This window comes from Saccopteryx leptura, chromosome 5, assembly GCF_036850995.1.
Source record: "Saccopteryx leptura isolate mSacLep1 chromosome 5, mSacLep1_pri_phased_curated, whole genome shotgun sequence".
Lineage (NCBI taxonomy): Eukaryota > Metazoa > Chordata > Mammalia > Chiroptera > Emballonuridae > Saccopteryx > Saccopteryx leptura.
In genome coordinates this window covers 207,016,598-207,031,508 of record NC_089507.1, presented here as the reverse complement: position 1 = coordinate 207,031,508, position 14,911 = coordinate 207,016,598, and the positions used below count along the sequence as shown (strand labels likewise).

At 49.7% G+C, this 14,911-nt stretch overlaps 1 protein-coding gene across 13 annotated transcripts in view; it reads right to left on the bottom strand.

Annotated features, from left to right (window-relative positions):
- The window catches only part of PTPRT (protein tyrosine phosphatase receptor type T), a 966,224-nt gene that overhangs the window by 324,757 nt on the left and 626,556 nt on the right, over positions 1–14,911 (bottom strand). For all 13 annotated transcript variants that reach the window (XM_066387766.1, XM_066387770.1, XM_066387767.1 and 10 more), the window contains one exon: positions 11,405–11,701. In XM_066387766.1, the coding sequence (XP_066243863.1) occupies positions 11,405–11,701 (297 nt within the window). The remainder of the gene's footprint in view (positions 1–11,404; positions 11,702–14,911) is intronic.

The window sequence follows — 14,911 nt, the reverse complement described above, 5'->3', positions numbered from 1 at the left end:
TGTGAGGGCCCCGGATGTGATGAAGGTGAGGAGTCAAGGTCTTTTTTTTTTTTTTTAAATGTTTTATTTATTGATTTCTAGAGAGAGAAGAGAGAGAGAGAGAGAGAGAGAGAAGGGGGGAGGCGCAGGAAGCATCAACTCCCATATGTGCCTTGACCAGGCAAGCCCAAGGTTTCGAACCGGCAACCTCAGTGTTCCAGGTCGACGCTTTATCCACTGCGCCACCACAGGTCAGGCAGGAGTCAAGGTCTTTGACTGGAGCCACCAACAAAAGAGAGTTGCCAGGACCTGAAACAGAGCAGACTGACGGGGGAGGAGCAAACCTGGTGGTGGCTGAGGCAAACGCCAGGGAGTCAGCGCGGGAGGAGTTTTAATTCCACAGGTTGATTAGCAACGCGCAGGTGATAGGTTGAACAGACACGTAAACAAATGACTCTGAGGGCAGGGGACAGGGCTGGCCTGGAGAGAGCAGCTGAGGAAGTCATTAGCATAGGGATGGAATTTCAAACCCAGAGATTGGAGAAAATAAGGAGGGGGAATGAGTGTGGAGCCATGGTTCACAAACTGTGCCTTCAGCCAAAGACCACCGGCAGCTTGTCTGCTACACAGAAGTTCTGTCGGGGCTCTGCCGCCCCCACTCGTTTCCGCGGTCACCGTGAGATATTTGAAATTGAGATAACAGTGATATCAAAGGTTATTTTAAAATGGTTCTTTGCTCACGATGAACAGAAACCTCGCAAAGATCCCCTGCTTTGGTTTTCCTTAGATACTCGTGATTAAAAAGCAGTCTTGCCCTGGCCGGTTGGCTCAGTGGTAGAGCATCGGCCTGGTGTGCAGAGGTCCTGGGTTTGATTCCCGGCCAGGGCACACAGGAGAAGCGCCCATCTGCTTCTCCACCCTTCCCCCTCTCCTTCTTCTCTGTCTCTCTCTTCCCTTCCTGCAGCCAAGGCTCCATTGGAGCAAAAGTTGGCCCTGGTGCTGAGGATGGCTCCATGGCCTCTGCCTCAGGTGCTAGAGTGGCTCTGGTCGCAGCAGAGCGATGCCCCGGAAGGGCAGAGCATCGCCCCTGGTGGGCGTGCCCGGGTGGATCCCGGTCGGGCGCATGCGGGAGTCTGTCTGACTGTCTCCCCGTTTCCAGCTTCAGAAAAATAAAAATAAATAAATAAATAAAAATTTAAAAAAGCAGTCTTGCCGAGTCTGATGTATGTTGGCACACTCCACTTAATACAGAGAGTAAGTTAAGTGCTTTTGCACAGACTTCCATGCAGTACACCCTAAGGAACCTGGTGGTATTACCGTCCCCGATTCACAGGTGGGGGCGCTGAAGTGTATAGAGGCATGGAATTTAACCAAGGTTGCATAACAAAGTAGTGAATGGAACATGGGTGTAGCTCAGATCCTTTGTCTCCAAAGTCTTTTCTGAATCATCCCTTTCTCCCATTACCATTGTCCCAGTAGAGCCCAAGCTCTAAGTCGATCAGGCGTCCCTGATTCGACTTCCCCGTGCAGTGGGACACTCCTGCTTATCAGCAGGGCTGGCAGCCTCTTAGAGACTACTCTTGAGGTGGCTATGAGGATGCTACTGATAAGTGCCGACATTAACTGCCACCAGAGGAAAGACACGACCCACACAAATTAGTTGTAAGAATCACACAGGCCATTTATTACTCACAAATCCTTTTGGCATGCCTGGGTACAGCTTAAGGGGGCCTCGTCGGCGTGCCCCTCTCCGCTGTCTTTGGTCAGAGATCAGAGCTGGTGAAGACAGTCCACATCAGCGACTACTGCAGCAGGGTCCCCTCAGCTTTAGTACCTTTTCTGGCCAACACCTTCTAACAGGTGTCAATCTACAGGATTATCACCTCAAACCACCTTTTTGGGAATTTCCTTGCAGGGAACCCCCTTTTATGTTAATCTACTGAAATGTTTCCACCAAACCACTTTTTAAAGATGTTCTTATTTACGTTAACTTACAGAGTTATGACATCAAGCCACTTCTTATCTAGGTATAACTTCACACACATACTAACTGGGCCCTGCTCGAAAGTCAGAGTCTGTTTATCACATCTGCACCCACTACATTAATTCCTATCCAAATGGCATAACTTTATTTAATTTTAATAATTATTTTTAATATTATTCTAATTACTTTTATATATCTTCCATATTTTTGTTTTTTACATTTCTATATATTTAATTATTATAACATTATATCAATATCACTACAACAACCTGGTAGACATGTGGGTTTAGCAAGGCCGACAGGAAGTCACACCACCTGTGAGTGGCAAAGCCAGGATGTCCCATAGCACACACGCTGTAGGTCAAGGCGTCCTTTTCAAAGAAATTGATTTATTTCCTTTTGATTTAACTGGGTTTTTTTTGTTTCTTCTTCTTCTCTCCCTCTCTCATTATAGGGAAAAAAAAACTTCTTGGGGGAAAAAAGTCCTTCTTTGCCTTATTTCTAATTGTGTGTTGCATTACCCTGTGTTTTCTTTATAATTCTTTAATGGCTCCACATATTCCCTTTCCACAATTTCCTTTCTTCTCCTACCTCACAGCATGGAACTTCCCATTCTTTTGACACAGTTCCACAACAAAGGTTAATTACTTTATAATTTCATTCTCTTTCTATATGTATATATATAAAAAAAAGCAGCACACTAAAATTGCTAATTTTAACTGTGCTTCTTGTCAAGTAGGTTCATGTAAATTCACTGCAATTAAAGCAGATGTTTTCTTGTACCTAAAAAGTCAGGTGGTAATTTAAGGAAAATTTTCATTTCAACATAAAGAAAGACAAAGGGTAATCAAGGGAAGTTTCCTCCTCGCCTCCCTTCTCCTCTCCTTCCTTCCCCTCTATCTTCATTTCTGGAAAGTGGGGCTAATGACGGTGAACTTGAGGGGAGCTGTGGGAAGTAAGAAATCAACGTCTATACAAGCACAGTCAACCGAAGTTTATCTTGTCTAGGTCATTTTTTATTTTTTTGCCTCTTTATTACAGGTGTCATGTTTGTTTGTTGGTTGGTTGGTCTATGACAAAGAGAATCAGAACAAACTTAAGAAAAATCAAGATAATTTGAAAACGGTTCAGAGGCCACCATTTCATAAGACTGTCACTGAGCCTTCTAGAGACAAGACCAACCCAGACAGTGTTTAATCTACTTGGATTTTCCAGTGTTGTTGGAGAAAAGATTTTTTTTTTCTGAATAAAATTTTACATCTTAAGATGTCAAAAATATATTTTTAATGGAACTATACAGCGGTGAGTTAGTAAATGTCTCAAAATGAGCTTTCTGGGGGGGGGGGAACAAAACACCAATATATTTGGCAATTTACATGGTATAAATATGCCCACCACGGCCAATTTCAAGCAATGGGTGTAATACCCTGGAACTCAAAGGTGGGAAGCGAAGGTAATGATCAGTTCCAGCCAGCCAGTATGAATAGAGATAGAATATGTTATATACAGTCTCACCTTCTTAAACAGTGCATATAAACAGGGCTCTGAGCTAGTGTGAAAGAGGCATAGACTTTGATGTCAGATATTGTTTCAATCAACAAATAGTGAATGAGCACCTACTATGTGTCCCGGAGAAACTAACACATACACACACATACACACATTCACATATACATGTATACACACAGATAAAGCAGAATGTTAGGGAGGTTTGGGCCAGGTACTGTATAAGATGACCTATCACATAATCAGGGGAAGAAATCATGAATAAGATTTGGGGATATATTTTGTGGCCCTTCCACATGTTACTTGGTAACCTCGGACAGATTCCTTGAACTCTCTGAGCCTCAGACTTCTCTTCCAGGTCACCGTATCAATAGCACCTACATCCCAACGTTTGGTGACGGTAGGTACGGATGAAGACTATCAGCATAACGCATAGCTCTGTCGTGAATAGTGACATTCCGAGTAGTGCGTGTTTGGAAACCATACTGCAGTTCTCCTTATCCTTTATCACATCTCAAGGTCATCTTTATAAACATCAAAAAGGTACTGAGCTCTGATTAAGTGATGCCTTCTGGACTTACCAAGATGTGTATAGCTTTCCCCCCGTCCAGTAAATGACTATGGACCACACTACGTAGTGTCCTGTCGTCACTGCCTTTTATACCTCTCACTTTCCTCTTCTCCAGATTCTATGTGCTGTTCCACGTCACTGTCCCTGCACCTGTCCTCAGCAACGTGCAGCCTCATTCTAGCTCCCTGTGGCCTAAGAAAGCAGATCCTTGGGCTTGTTAGCAATGAACGTCAAATACAGGGGCTCGTTCCTGAGCTATGGAAGTCTCCCCTACAATTAATGTACATTTATATATAAAATGAAATAATATATTTAGTATACGTTATTAATCATTTCCTATGTCAATTCTACTTATATTAATGTAGTATATACTGTTATTAATCAGAATCAATTAGATTATTGTAAATTATATGGGGGTCTAAATTTCCTTATTATAAAATAAAAATAATACTGTTTACCTGTTCCCATTTGGAGTTGAGATGAAATGAATCACCATTTCTGGTGAACATGTACAAGGATACAACATCTACAGCGGGCTATGGCAACATCCAACAAAACTGCATGTGCATTTACCCTTTGACCCCAGCAATCCCACTTTTAGGAATTTCCCCTGAACATACATCTCCACAAACACCAACCAACACGTGCCCAGGGTTATTTGCTGCAATTCTGGCTGTCATAGCAAATAATGGGAATACCCTAAGTGTCCACAGGACCCTGCTTGAATGAACCACAATGCAGCCACATAACGAAGTCCCCTACGGCTCTGAAGAGGAAGGACGTGAGTCCACAAGCCGACACGGAGTGGTTTCCAGGACACATTAATGACACAGGATGCGGAGTATATCTATTATGCTATATCTTTTATATAAAAAAATGAGAAAGGGCCCTGGCCGGTTGGCTCAGTGGTAGAGTGTCGGCTTGGCGTGCAGGAGTCCGGGGTTCGATTCTTGGCCAGGGCACACAGGAGAAGTGCCCGTCTGCTTCTCCATCCCTCCCCCTCTCCTTCCTCTCTGTCTCTCTCTTCCCTTCCCACAGTCAGGGCTCCATTGGAGCAAAGATGGCCCGGGCGCTGGGCATGGCTCCATGGCCTCCGCCTCAGGCACTAGAATGGCTCTGGTTGCAACAGAGCAACGCCCCAGATGGGCAAAGCATCGCCCCCTGGTGGGCATGCCAGATGGATCCCTGTTGGGCGCATGCGGGAGTCTGTCTGACTGCCTCCCCGTTTCCAGCTTCAGAAAAATACAAAAAAAAATGAGAAAGAAAAATAGTTTCCCCCTTTTTTCATAAGATAAACCATAGGAAAGATAGTGCCAGTAGGGGTAAAAATGGCTACCTCTCAGGGGCGGATGGGAACCGCGGGAGAGAGGGAAGTTGGCAATGCTTCTTGGCTGCACCTTTTTATACAGTTTGCACTTGTGCGCCATGCGGCTGTTTTCATATTAAAAATAATGACACTAAATAAAAAACAAACAAACGGGGGGGGGGGGAAGCAAACCTCAACAGTGAAACACACAAACCTAATTGCGTATCAAACTGATCATATAACCATATAGAGAAAAGACTGAACTTTGAGCACACTGTTTGACTGTCCCAAGGAGAGAAAAACCGAAAAGGCGACCTTGAACCTAACTTGGTAGCTTTCTTGTTCGTTGGAAGGGTTGGCATTGTAATTCTGAGGCTATTTCAGATAGAGTGGGATGGAGCAAATAAAAAAAAAATATCTGTGGGTGTTGGGAATCAGGGTCTCGCTGTGGGACAAGAGAAATACCTGAACGGAATGAGGGCAAGTGCAGCGGACTCCTGAGGGGTGAGGTCTGAATCAGTCTTTGCTCTTGATTTAAACAAGATAAATTATACACCCCCCCCAGCTCTATCTGCTTGAAGAGTCAGAGGCAATAACACCCCGCTGAGCCGAGAACACCTAAGCTGTATATTTTAATGCAAAAACACACCACTCCCCACCGAAAGCAACCAGACGTCCTCAGGCAAGTAAGTGGTTGACTTCAGGTCTGGAGCAGAGACACTAAAAGGACAGTTTAAAATACTTTGTTGCGCCGGAAGCGAGGGAGACTAATGAGAATCTGTCGGAAGAACCTTGGCATCAGCTCAAAGGGACTCCCTCTAAGCCATACGTGAGACACTGCGAGCATAGAAAAGAATTAGAAATAGTACTGGATTTGAATACATTGAGAGAGAAAAAAAATCTATAGAGATCGTAAATATGGGGAAGGGGACGAGGAGAGAAGGGCTCTCTTTAAAGAAGAATGTTAATTAGTGCATGGAGGGGGAACAAGAAATTTAAAATTCACCCCTTCGCAAATACCGATGGAATATGTGATCCAGGTGGCGATTACCAAGGAGAGCTAATGTCACCGGGAGCAAAGTCCTAGAGGAATGAAGTATGCACGGAACCTCGACTATCGCTGCACAGATTAAGTTCACTTACACGGGGAAAGGGGCACCTACTGCATTTACACCAGAGGGACTGGCTGGTCCCCATCTTACCTGAGTGACCAAATAAATGCAGCATCACCAGTGAGGGGCTCCCTGACATGGTACAGGGAGAAGTAGACATCACCAGCTCATGAGGCTTTTTGGCTAACAATGTCTCCTATTTTCATTTATCAAATAAAATCAGGTTTAAAATTCCTGGAAATGTGAACTTGGATTGTCTGTTTGACAGGTTTTATATCGATGCTAACTTTCTTAGGGGTTCTGTGATGTTGCAGATATGTAGATATACGTCCGTATCCCTCGGTCATTTACATTGAAGAGTTTGGAGGTCAGGGGTCACGATTCCCGCCATTTCCTTTTTAAATAGTTAAAAATAGTATATGCGTTTTCATAAATGCTATTTCCCTATTATATGTAGCATACACATAATATGAGTAAGAAAATGTACCCAAGTGTTAACAAATGTTAGATCTAGGTGATGGGTTTACAGGTCCTCTCTGTACTCGGGCTTCAGTTTTTCTATAGGTTTGAAACATTTCCAAATGAAATCGTGGGTATGAGTCGCTGTCTGTAATGTGCCCTGTAGAGCCTAGCGCAAGTGTATGCGCTCAGTAAACGGCAGCCTCACGAGACCATCGCCAACGTCGTTTTTGTCTTCCCAGGGCTCACAGATTCCACCTCACAGTCCCGGCTGTGATCTGGTGAAAGGTGGAGACGTCACCCACTGAACAGCAAGCCGTGGTTTTGCCTGCGACGTCCGTGGCAGAGGGCACGATAAAGGACTTGTGTCATCTCCTCTCGACAGCTGCTTCCCAGACGAAGCAAGGGGACTCGGCGACCCTGAGCTTCGCCCACCAGCGGCGGGCTACCTCGCAGGCCCTCAACGTCACCAGAACGACAAGATTCTACAAACGTGGTCTCACGTAGACGAAAGCAGCATGTGTCCAGTCAGCTCATTTGCTGCCCCTCGGCATCCGGAAGGGGTCTCAGTTAATGGACTGGAGCCCGGCTCCTGCCCTAGCCTGTCCTGAGATTAAGCAGCTCCCAGCCAGCAGGCGTGGTGCCCGTCCCGCTACAGAAGGAATGGATCGGAACCCTGGCAGGCATGCAGAGGGGGCTGTGCTCTTTGAGGCCTGCAGCCCGGCGGGTCCTGGGCAGGCAGGCACCCTGGGAAGGGCCAGGGGACAGAGGACTGCTGTGCCACATGCCGGCGCTGTTAACAGGAGCATGTCCATACATCTCCACTGAGTAGGAATTCATGTTTTATTAATGGCGCTTAATGAAAATTTAATTCCAAGGCGCCGCCGTTCTCGCATTGTTTTGATAAAGGTTTTTGTGCATTTTTGTTCCTGGTGACAAGAAGGAGAAAGAAAGAGGTGGAGGCCTGGCTGAAAGATGGGACTTGGGATCTGCTGCTGCATAGCTAGGGGGTCCTCAAAAACGTAGCCCATCCTGCAAAAATCAGGCCTCCTGCGCGGCTTCCGGGACAAACCCTGTCCCTCGTCGCCTGCGTCCCGCCTGCTCGCGCTGGCTTTCGGCACTGGCTCCTCCCTGCCCGACAGCCTGGGACCCTGGCGCACCCTTGGTGCCCGGACGGACGCTGGTGCTCAGATCCGACCCTGATCACACCGCCGTTTCTGGAGCATCCGTGTCCTGTCTTCTCCGACCTGTTGCAGTGACTGTCTAGAGCTCGGGAGAGGCTTCCCAGTCAGGTGTGTGGTTTCCAGGTTGCTTGTGCTAGAAGCTCCTTTGTCAATGAGTATGTTTTCCCTTGTGATTTAGTGCAAATGTGGCAGCTACATTGATTGAAAACATTCACTCTCCTGGGCGTTATTTCCATTTCTTTATTTACTACTCCTTTTAGTGAGCACAACAACCTGTAAGGCACTGGAGGCATTTTTATCTCCATTCTATAAAGGCAGAAACCAGGGCACTGAGAGGTTAAGCCGGTGGTCCCCAACCTTTTTTGGGCCACGGACCGGTTTAATGTCAGAAAATATTTTCACGGACCGGCCTTTAGGGTGGGACGGATAAATGTATCACGTGACCGAGACGAGCATCAAGAGTGAGTCTTAGACGGATGTAACAGAGGGAATCTGGTCATTTTTTAAAAATAAAACATTGTTGAGACTTAAATATAAATAAAACGGAAATAATGAAGTTATTTATTCTTTCTCTGCGGACCGGGACCAAGGTACCAAATGGCCCACGGACCAGTACCTGGGCTCCAGAGCCCACCTTCTCAAACACCATATTGTGCCACCTGCTGGAGGAAGGGGCTGCCCCTTTTGGAAACAGCGCAGCCTGATCTAGGGAAAGGTCTGGAAGTTTTATTGAAAGCCAAAGCCAGGGCCACAGCTGCGGGGCTGCAGAATGAAGCCGGGGTGAGGTGGCCACCCTCCCGTGTCGGAGGCTGGATGGGAGTGGGCTTACAGGCCACAGGGCACTCAGACCACCCGGAACAGCTGATCCAGGGAGAGCTGTACCCACAAAAGACTGAGGTTCATTGCGAGCAGGAAGGCGAGGACCGAGGTGGCCGAGGCTGGGTCCCCACTGCTGCCGTCGCCTCAGAGTACAGCCTGCAGGGTTGCAGGGAGAGTGGCCGCCAGGAGGCATTCTGAGGGGTCAGGAAGGGTTTGTCGTGAAGGTGGGTTGTGTACAACTTCCAGTTCTGGGATGGGACTTGCTGGAAATGGGTTTCGGGGGACAGGATGAGATGAGGACGGCACTTTTCCGTCTGTCTCCTTATGGGACTTTGCATCTGAGGATGTGGGTCCCCTCAGGGGCCATCAGGCAGGGGTCCTGGGCCTGGCTGGTACGGAACAAGGGTACCAGACAGGCCTGCCATGGTAGGGGTTCCGTCTGCGGGATCCAAGGGGAACCCGAGTCGGGCGGGGTCCTGGCCTCACGTAGCTGACCAGAACGGTTCTCTGCCCAGACCCTTTCCGACCCCTTTACACTATTTTTGTGCCCCTTGACCTTTGGCCTGCATGGGCAGAACGCCGAAAGTTCCCGAGAATTTACTTTCCAACCCTCCCCTCCCTACCCCAGCCCTAACCTCTGGTGGCAGCCCCTTCCGGCTCCTGGAAGCTCCTGGAAGAGGAGTGAGGCCCAAGCGGCAGGGTGTTCCCGCAGGCCCAGGGTGCCGCCCCCTCCGCCGGACTCGGCGCCGGACTCGGCCTGAAGCTGCCCCTCGGCTTCCTCCCCTCCGCTGTCCTGCCTCCCCCTCCCTTCCCAATCTCCCTGGGGAAGCCTTCCTTACTCCGTCATTTGCACACAAAGCTGTTCCTGAAACCTATATAATTCAATTAACCGACGTCACCCCAATAAATTCAATAAGAAGTCAAAAAACAAAAAGCGACATCTCAGAGTTGGATTCCAGGGAACTAACTAACTAAAGACATCCCACAGGGACAGAGGCGGGCTGGCCGGAGGAAAACTGAAAATGGCCCTAGAGAAGGGCTTCCTGGATAAGTCACAGAAGGAGGAGGTTCAGTCCTCCTGTAAATAAGATCACAACTATGGTGCAGCTGGAGGCAAAATGCAAGGGGAGCCTGAGAAGGAACAGCCAAGTCGGCTCCAGGCAGGCAGTCAGGGAAAGCTTCCTGGAGGAAGTCATGTGTCAGCAAAGACATGGATATTTAATAGAGCTTGTTCCCCCCAAATGGAGGGGGAGGTTCCTCCGAGCAGGAGGAAAGGCAGAGGCGAGGTCAGAGGGGTGAGAAAGTGAGGTGCTCCAGGCACAGTATGTGGCTCTAGATCCCTGGAGTCCTGAGTTAAGGGGCAGGTTAGAGGACACGCTTCAGGAAGCAGACTCATCAGAACCAAGAGGGAACGGAGGTGAGGGGCAGGAAACAGAGGCATGCCAGCTGACTTCGGGTCTTTACTCGGACTTACGAGATGCGGTTCATTGAGACAAGGCCCAGAGAGAGATGTCAGTGCAGAAGAAACAATCAGCTCAATTGTGGGGACTGGGCTTGAGATGCCTGCAGGACACCCAGGTGAGTCTTCCGTTCTGGGTGCCGGCCGCGTGTGTGCTAACCTCTTTTATGGGCATTTCCTGATTTTAATCAGTAGGGAATCCAGAATTGTCTAACTTCCAAACTCAACATCCTTAAACTATACGATATACAGTTTCTGTAGGAGGCACTACTGTGGTTAAACGTTGGACATAGAAAGTTAGGCGTAAAGTCAGAGAGAGAGGAGGGTTTAGAAAAGGCAAACTGGAGTGCACGTCTGTGGAAGAGCTGCTGTGTCTATGGGAACAGTGCCCCCTGGAGTTGTGCATGGCATCATCTGCATTGAAAACCTTCGAAAGGAGCAGATGAAGAGGGGAAGATTACAGTAACAAGAAAAACAAAACCGGCCCTGGCCAGTTGGCTCAGTGGTAGAGCGTCGGCCTGGCGTGCAGAAGTCCCAGGTTCGATTCCCGGCCAGGGCACACAGGAGAAGTGCCCATCTGCTTCTCCACCCCTCCCCCTCTCCTTCCTCTCTGTCTCTCTCTTCCCCTCTCTCAGCCGAGGCTCCATTGGAGCAAAGATGGCCCGGGCGCTGGGGATGGCTTCTTGGCCTCTGCCCCAGGCGCTGGAGTGGCTCTGGTCGTGACAGAGCGACGCCTCGGATGGGCAGAACATCGCCCCCTGGTGGGCAGAGTGTCGCCCCCTGGTGGGTGTGCCAGGTGGATCCCGGTCGGGCGCATGCGGGAGTCTGTCTCTCCCCGTTTCCAGCTTCAGAAAAATACAAAAAAAAAACAAAAAACAAAAAAAAACGAAAAACAAAACCCTCAAGGCTGACAGGCACAGCCCTGCAGCAGGTCCCACGTCCCCGCCCCCCCTCGCCCCACCCCCCACCCCCCCTCGCCCCACCCCCCACCCCCCCTCCCGCGCCAGCGCGCCTCCCTGACTCACCGTCCTCTTCCGTCTGCACCACCAGCTCCTCGCTCTCCATGCGGCCCTCAGGGTTGGACAGCAGCAGCCGCAGCCGGATGGTCATGAAGGGCCGCAGCCCCCGCAGGGTGTAGTGGGACGAGGTCTGGATGACCTCCTCGGCCTCGTACTGCTGCTGGTTGAAGACGTACTGGTACTGCACCGTGAGGTTGTAGCTGTGGCAGCGGGTGACGGCGTAGCCGAAGGGCTCCCACTGCAGGGTCAGCTGCCGGGCTCGGATGTCCACAATCTCCACGTTCTGCGGGCCGTGCACTGGGTCTGCGCACACACACACACACACACACACACACGCACGCACGCACAGAAGACACAAGAGGAGGCTGTCAGGAAGGTAGGCTGGCTGTCCCGTAGAACAGTGGGGAGCAGCTCTTCCAACCAATCGCGACCATTCAGCCGCTATTGCGCGGTCTTGGCCGTACACAGTATAATCTAATACGTTTCTGTAAGTCAAACTCCTTTTTCTTACTTAAATACATCCACCTAAAAGAAACCATAACTATATAAAAAGGGAAAACCTGAATCACCTGCCGCACATAAACGTTAGCCACAGAAATAAATACAAAACTGTTAAACTCTTAAGGGTTCGTCTGGGTGCCACGGAAAACCATCGTGGGCACCACCAACAGCACCTGCAGCACTTTGGGGCCATGCTAACCTAGGAGGCTGCCGGCGTTCGGACCTGCCTTTAGTCAGGCCACACCCTCTCCCCTGGGGATTTCAGCCCTCTCTCTGCAGTTAACTGCACAGGGGAGCATCGCCTGGAAACAGAGCTGCATCTGAGGCACACAGCCCGCAGTCTGTCCACATGGTCACGTGACTCCGTGAGCCTTGGAATTTCCCCTCCTTTCATTCACAACACAACTCACCATGTTCTAGCCTTCTTCCTCTCTTTTTTCCACTTCCTTCCCAAACAGGCCCCTCCAGGGACATCACTCTACTAGCAGATCTCACCGTGCATTCTTTATTTTTTTTAATTTTTAAATTTTTATTAAATGAGAGGAGGGGAAGCAGAGAGACAGACTCCTGCATGCACCCCGACTGGGATCCACCCAGCAAGGCCCCTTTGGGGTGATGCTCTGGCCATCTGGGGCTGTTGCTCTGTTGTTCAGCAACTGAGCTATTTTTAGCACCTGAGGCGGAGGCTATGGAGCCATCCTTGGTGCCTAGGGCCAACTTGCTCAAACCAATCAAGTCATGGCACCAATCAAGTCATGGGTGCAGGAGGGGAAGAGAGAGAGAGAGAGAGAGAAAGGAAAGGGGGAGCAGGAGGGGTAAAGAAGCAGATGGTCGCTTCTCCTGTGTGCCTTGACCAGGAATCAAACCCAGGACATCCACATGCTGGGACGATGCTCTACCACTGAGCCAACAAGCCAGGGATTCATGCATTCTTACCATAAGGCCAATTTCCACTCCATCCCTCCCCACAGATCGTGTCCCCAGAAACTCATATATAACATTGGCTCTGTCACATATTATTATAAATGTTCTGTTTCTAATTTATATAGATGAAATAGATGTTTTTGTTGTACAAAACCGAGTACGATAATGAATGAATGTATTTTTCTTCAATCCCCACAGGTGAAGCTCATGCTATGAGGTTTAGGCATTTGCTGTGAGGGAAACATAGCTTCTTTTGTAATCAGCGTCCCCGTGAGTTCTTGTGTCTGATGCTCTTGCCTGAGAGTGCTGAAGCACTGGCCAGAGGTTGAATCAGTACATGTCCCTGTATACTACCTACAGGACTTTACCACACTGTGAAGTCTCTTTGGATCTCTTTCTTATTTCATTTGTAAAATGGTAATAATAACACAGCTAAGTTCCTTCAGAGGAAAATGGGAAGTTAAGTGAGACGCTGTTTGTAAAGCAGTCAGTATTGCACCTGGAACTTCATAAGCACACCATGCTAGTTTTTCTTTCGCAGTAATAGGAATAGTAATAAAAATAATAATAAGGTTTTATATGCTGTATCTATTCTGAACGTCAAGAGTGCTGGGTAGCATCCTTATGCAAAATGATGGATTCCATCATCTCTCTGGTCCCCTTAAAGCATAGTGCTAAGGCTGTCTCTGCACCAATGCAGCCATAAGAAGAAGGAGGAGTGAGCTTTGGTGCTCCCAAGTTCCCTGACTTATCTTTAAAATGTCCTGTGACTTGGGTCAGAATCTTACCAAAAAACACCTCAAAGCACTCCCCTTTTGAGAAGGATTCCCAGAAGTTTCGGAGAGCCTAGCAGGCCAGCTCAGATCTGCTTCTGCCCTGCCGGGGACCGTGGGCAGTCTGGCCCCGGGTCCACTGCAGAGCTCACGGTCACTCTTCCAGCCCAGTTATTCATGCTCACAGCTCTTCTGTGTAGAGAGGAGCCAGCATTCCAAAAGCAAACGGGTGACTCTGAAGCTGTGACATTGAACAAGCTGTTGCTGAAGGCCCATGTGGAACGGAAGGTGAAAGGCACAGTCCCCATAGCTGGCGGGGAGGGGGGTTGTGACCTGGTGTGTCTGCCGCCACCGCTGGGTTCAGCAACTCATGATGGCATGAGGACAAATGTCCAAGCACAGGACAGCGTGGAGCAGCTGGCCTGGGTTCCTCGCTCAGCAGGAGTCTTTCCGTCTGTCTGGACGTCACAGTGTCCGGGCAGGGAGGCCGCCTGTCCCTGCTCAGGACCTCACTGAACACTCCTCCTCTGGGGGTGCTTCCAAACCCGGCGCCCGCCCCCAACAGGGTGATGGCCCTCATGGTTCCTCTCCTCCCCTCACTAGAGACTTAGAGCAGGAACATGCAAGGCCCTCTGAAGTTCAAGGCTGACCCCCCATTGTGTCAGACCTCTTAAGCTCTATATATACCACAGCCCATGTTAAATGGAATTCTGGGGTCTCCAATATGCCCTTGAAGCACAAACTAGAAACCACTGCTGGCAGCCACGGCGCTGGGTCCTGTCATCTGTACCCTCTGGTGAGCCTGTGAGGGAGGAACTGCCAACTCCTCTCTACAGAGGAATGAACTGAGGCCGGAGAGGTTCAGGAGCTTGTACAGAGCAGTGAGACTAGCACGTGGCGGAGTGGGGCTTTGAATTTGTGTCTGGCCGCACACCTAGTGTGCAGAGTAAGAAGAGGTGCCTGACCAGAGGGGCCTGGGAAGGGAATGGCCGGCACTGTGCACGCACTGGCCTGCCCCCTGCCTCCGCCCTGCTGTGGCCTGTCTCCTCCCCCTGGGGGCTGGCAGTCCCTCTCCTGCTCCCAGCCCCCTTCACTCTGCCTCCTCCGCAGGGAATGGCCGGCACTGTGCACGCACCGGCCCGCCCCCTGCCCCCGCCCTGCTGTGGCCTGTCTCCTCCCCCTGGGGGCTGGCAGTCCCTCTCCTGCTCCCGGCCCCCTCACTCTGCCCGCCCCCTGCCCCCGTCCTGCTGCGGCCTGTCTCCTCCCCCTGGGGGCTGGCAGTCCCTCTCCTGCTCCTGGCCCCCTTCACTCTGCC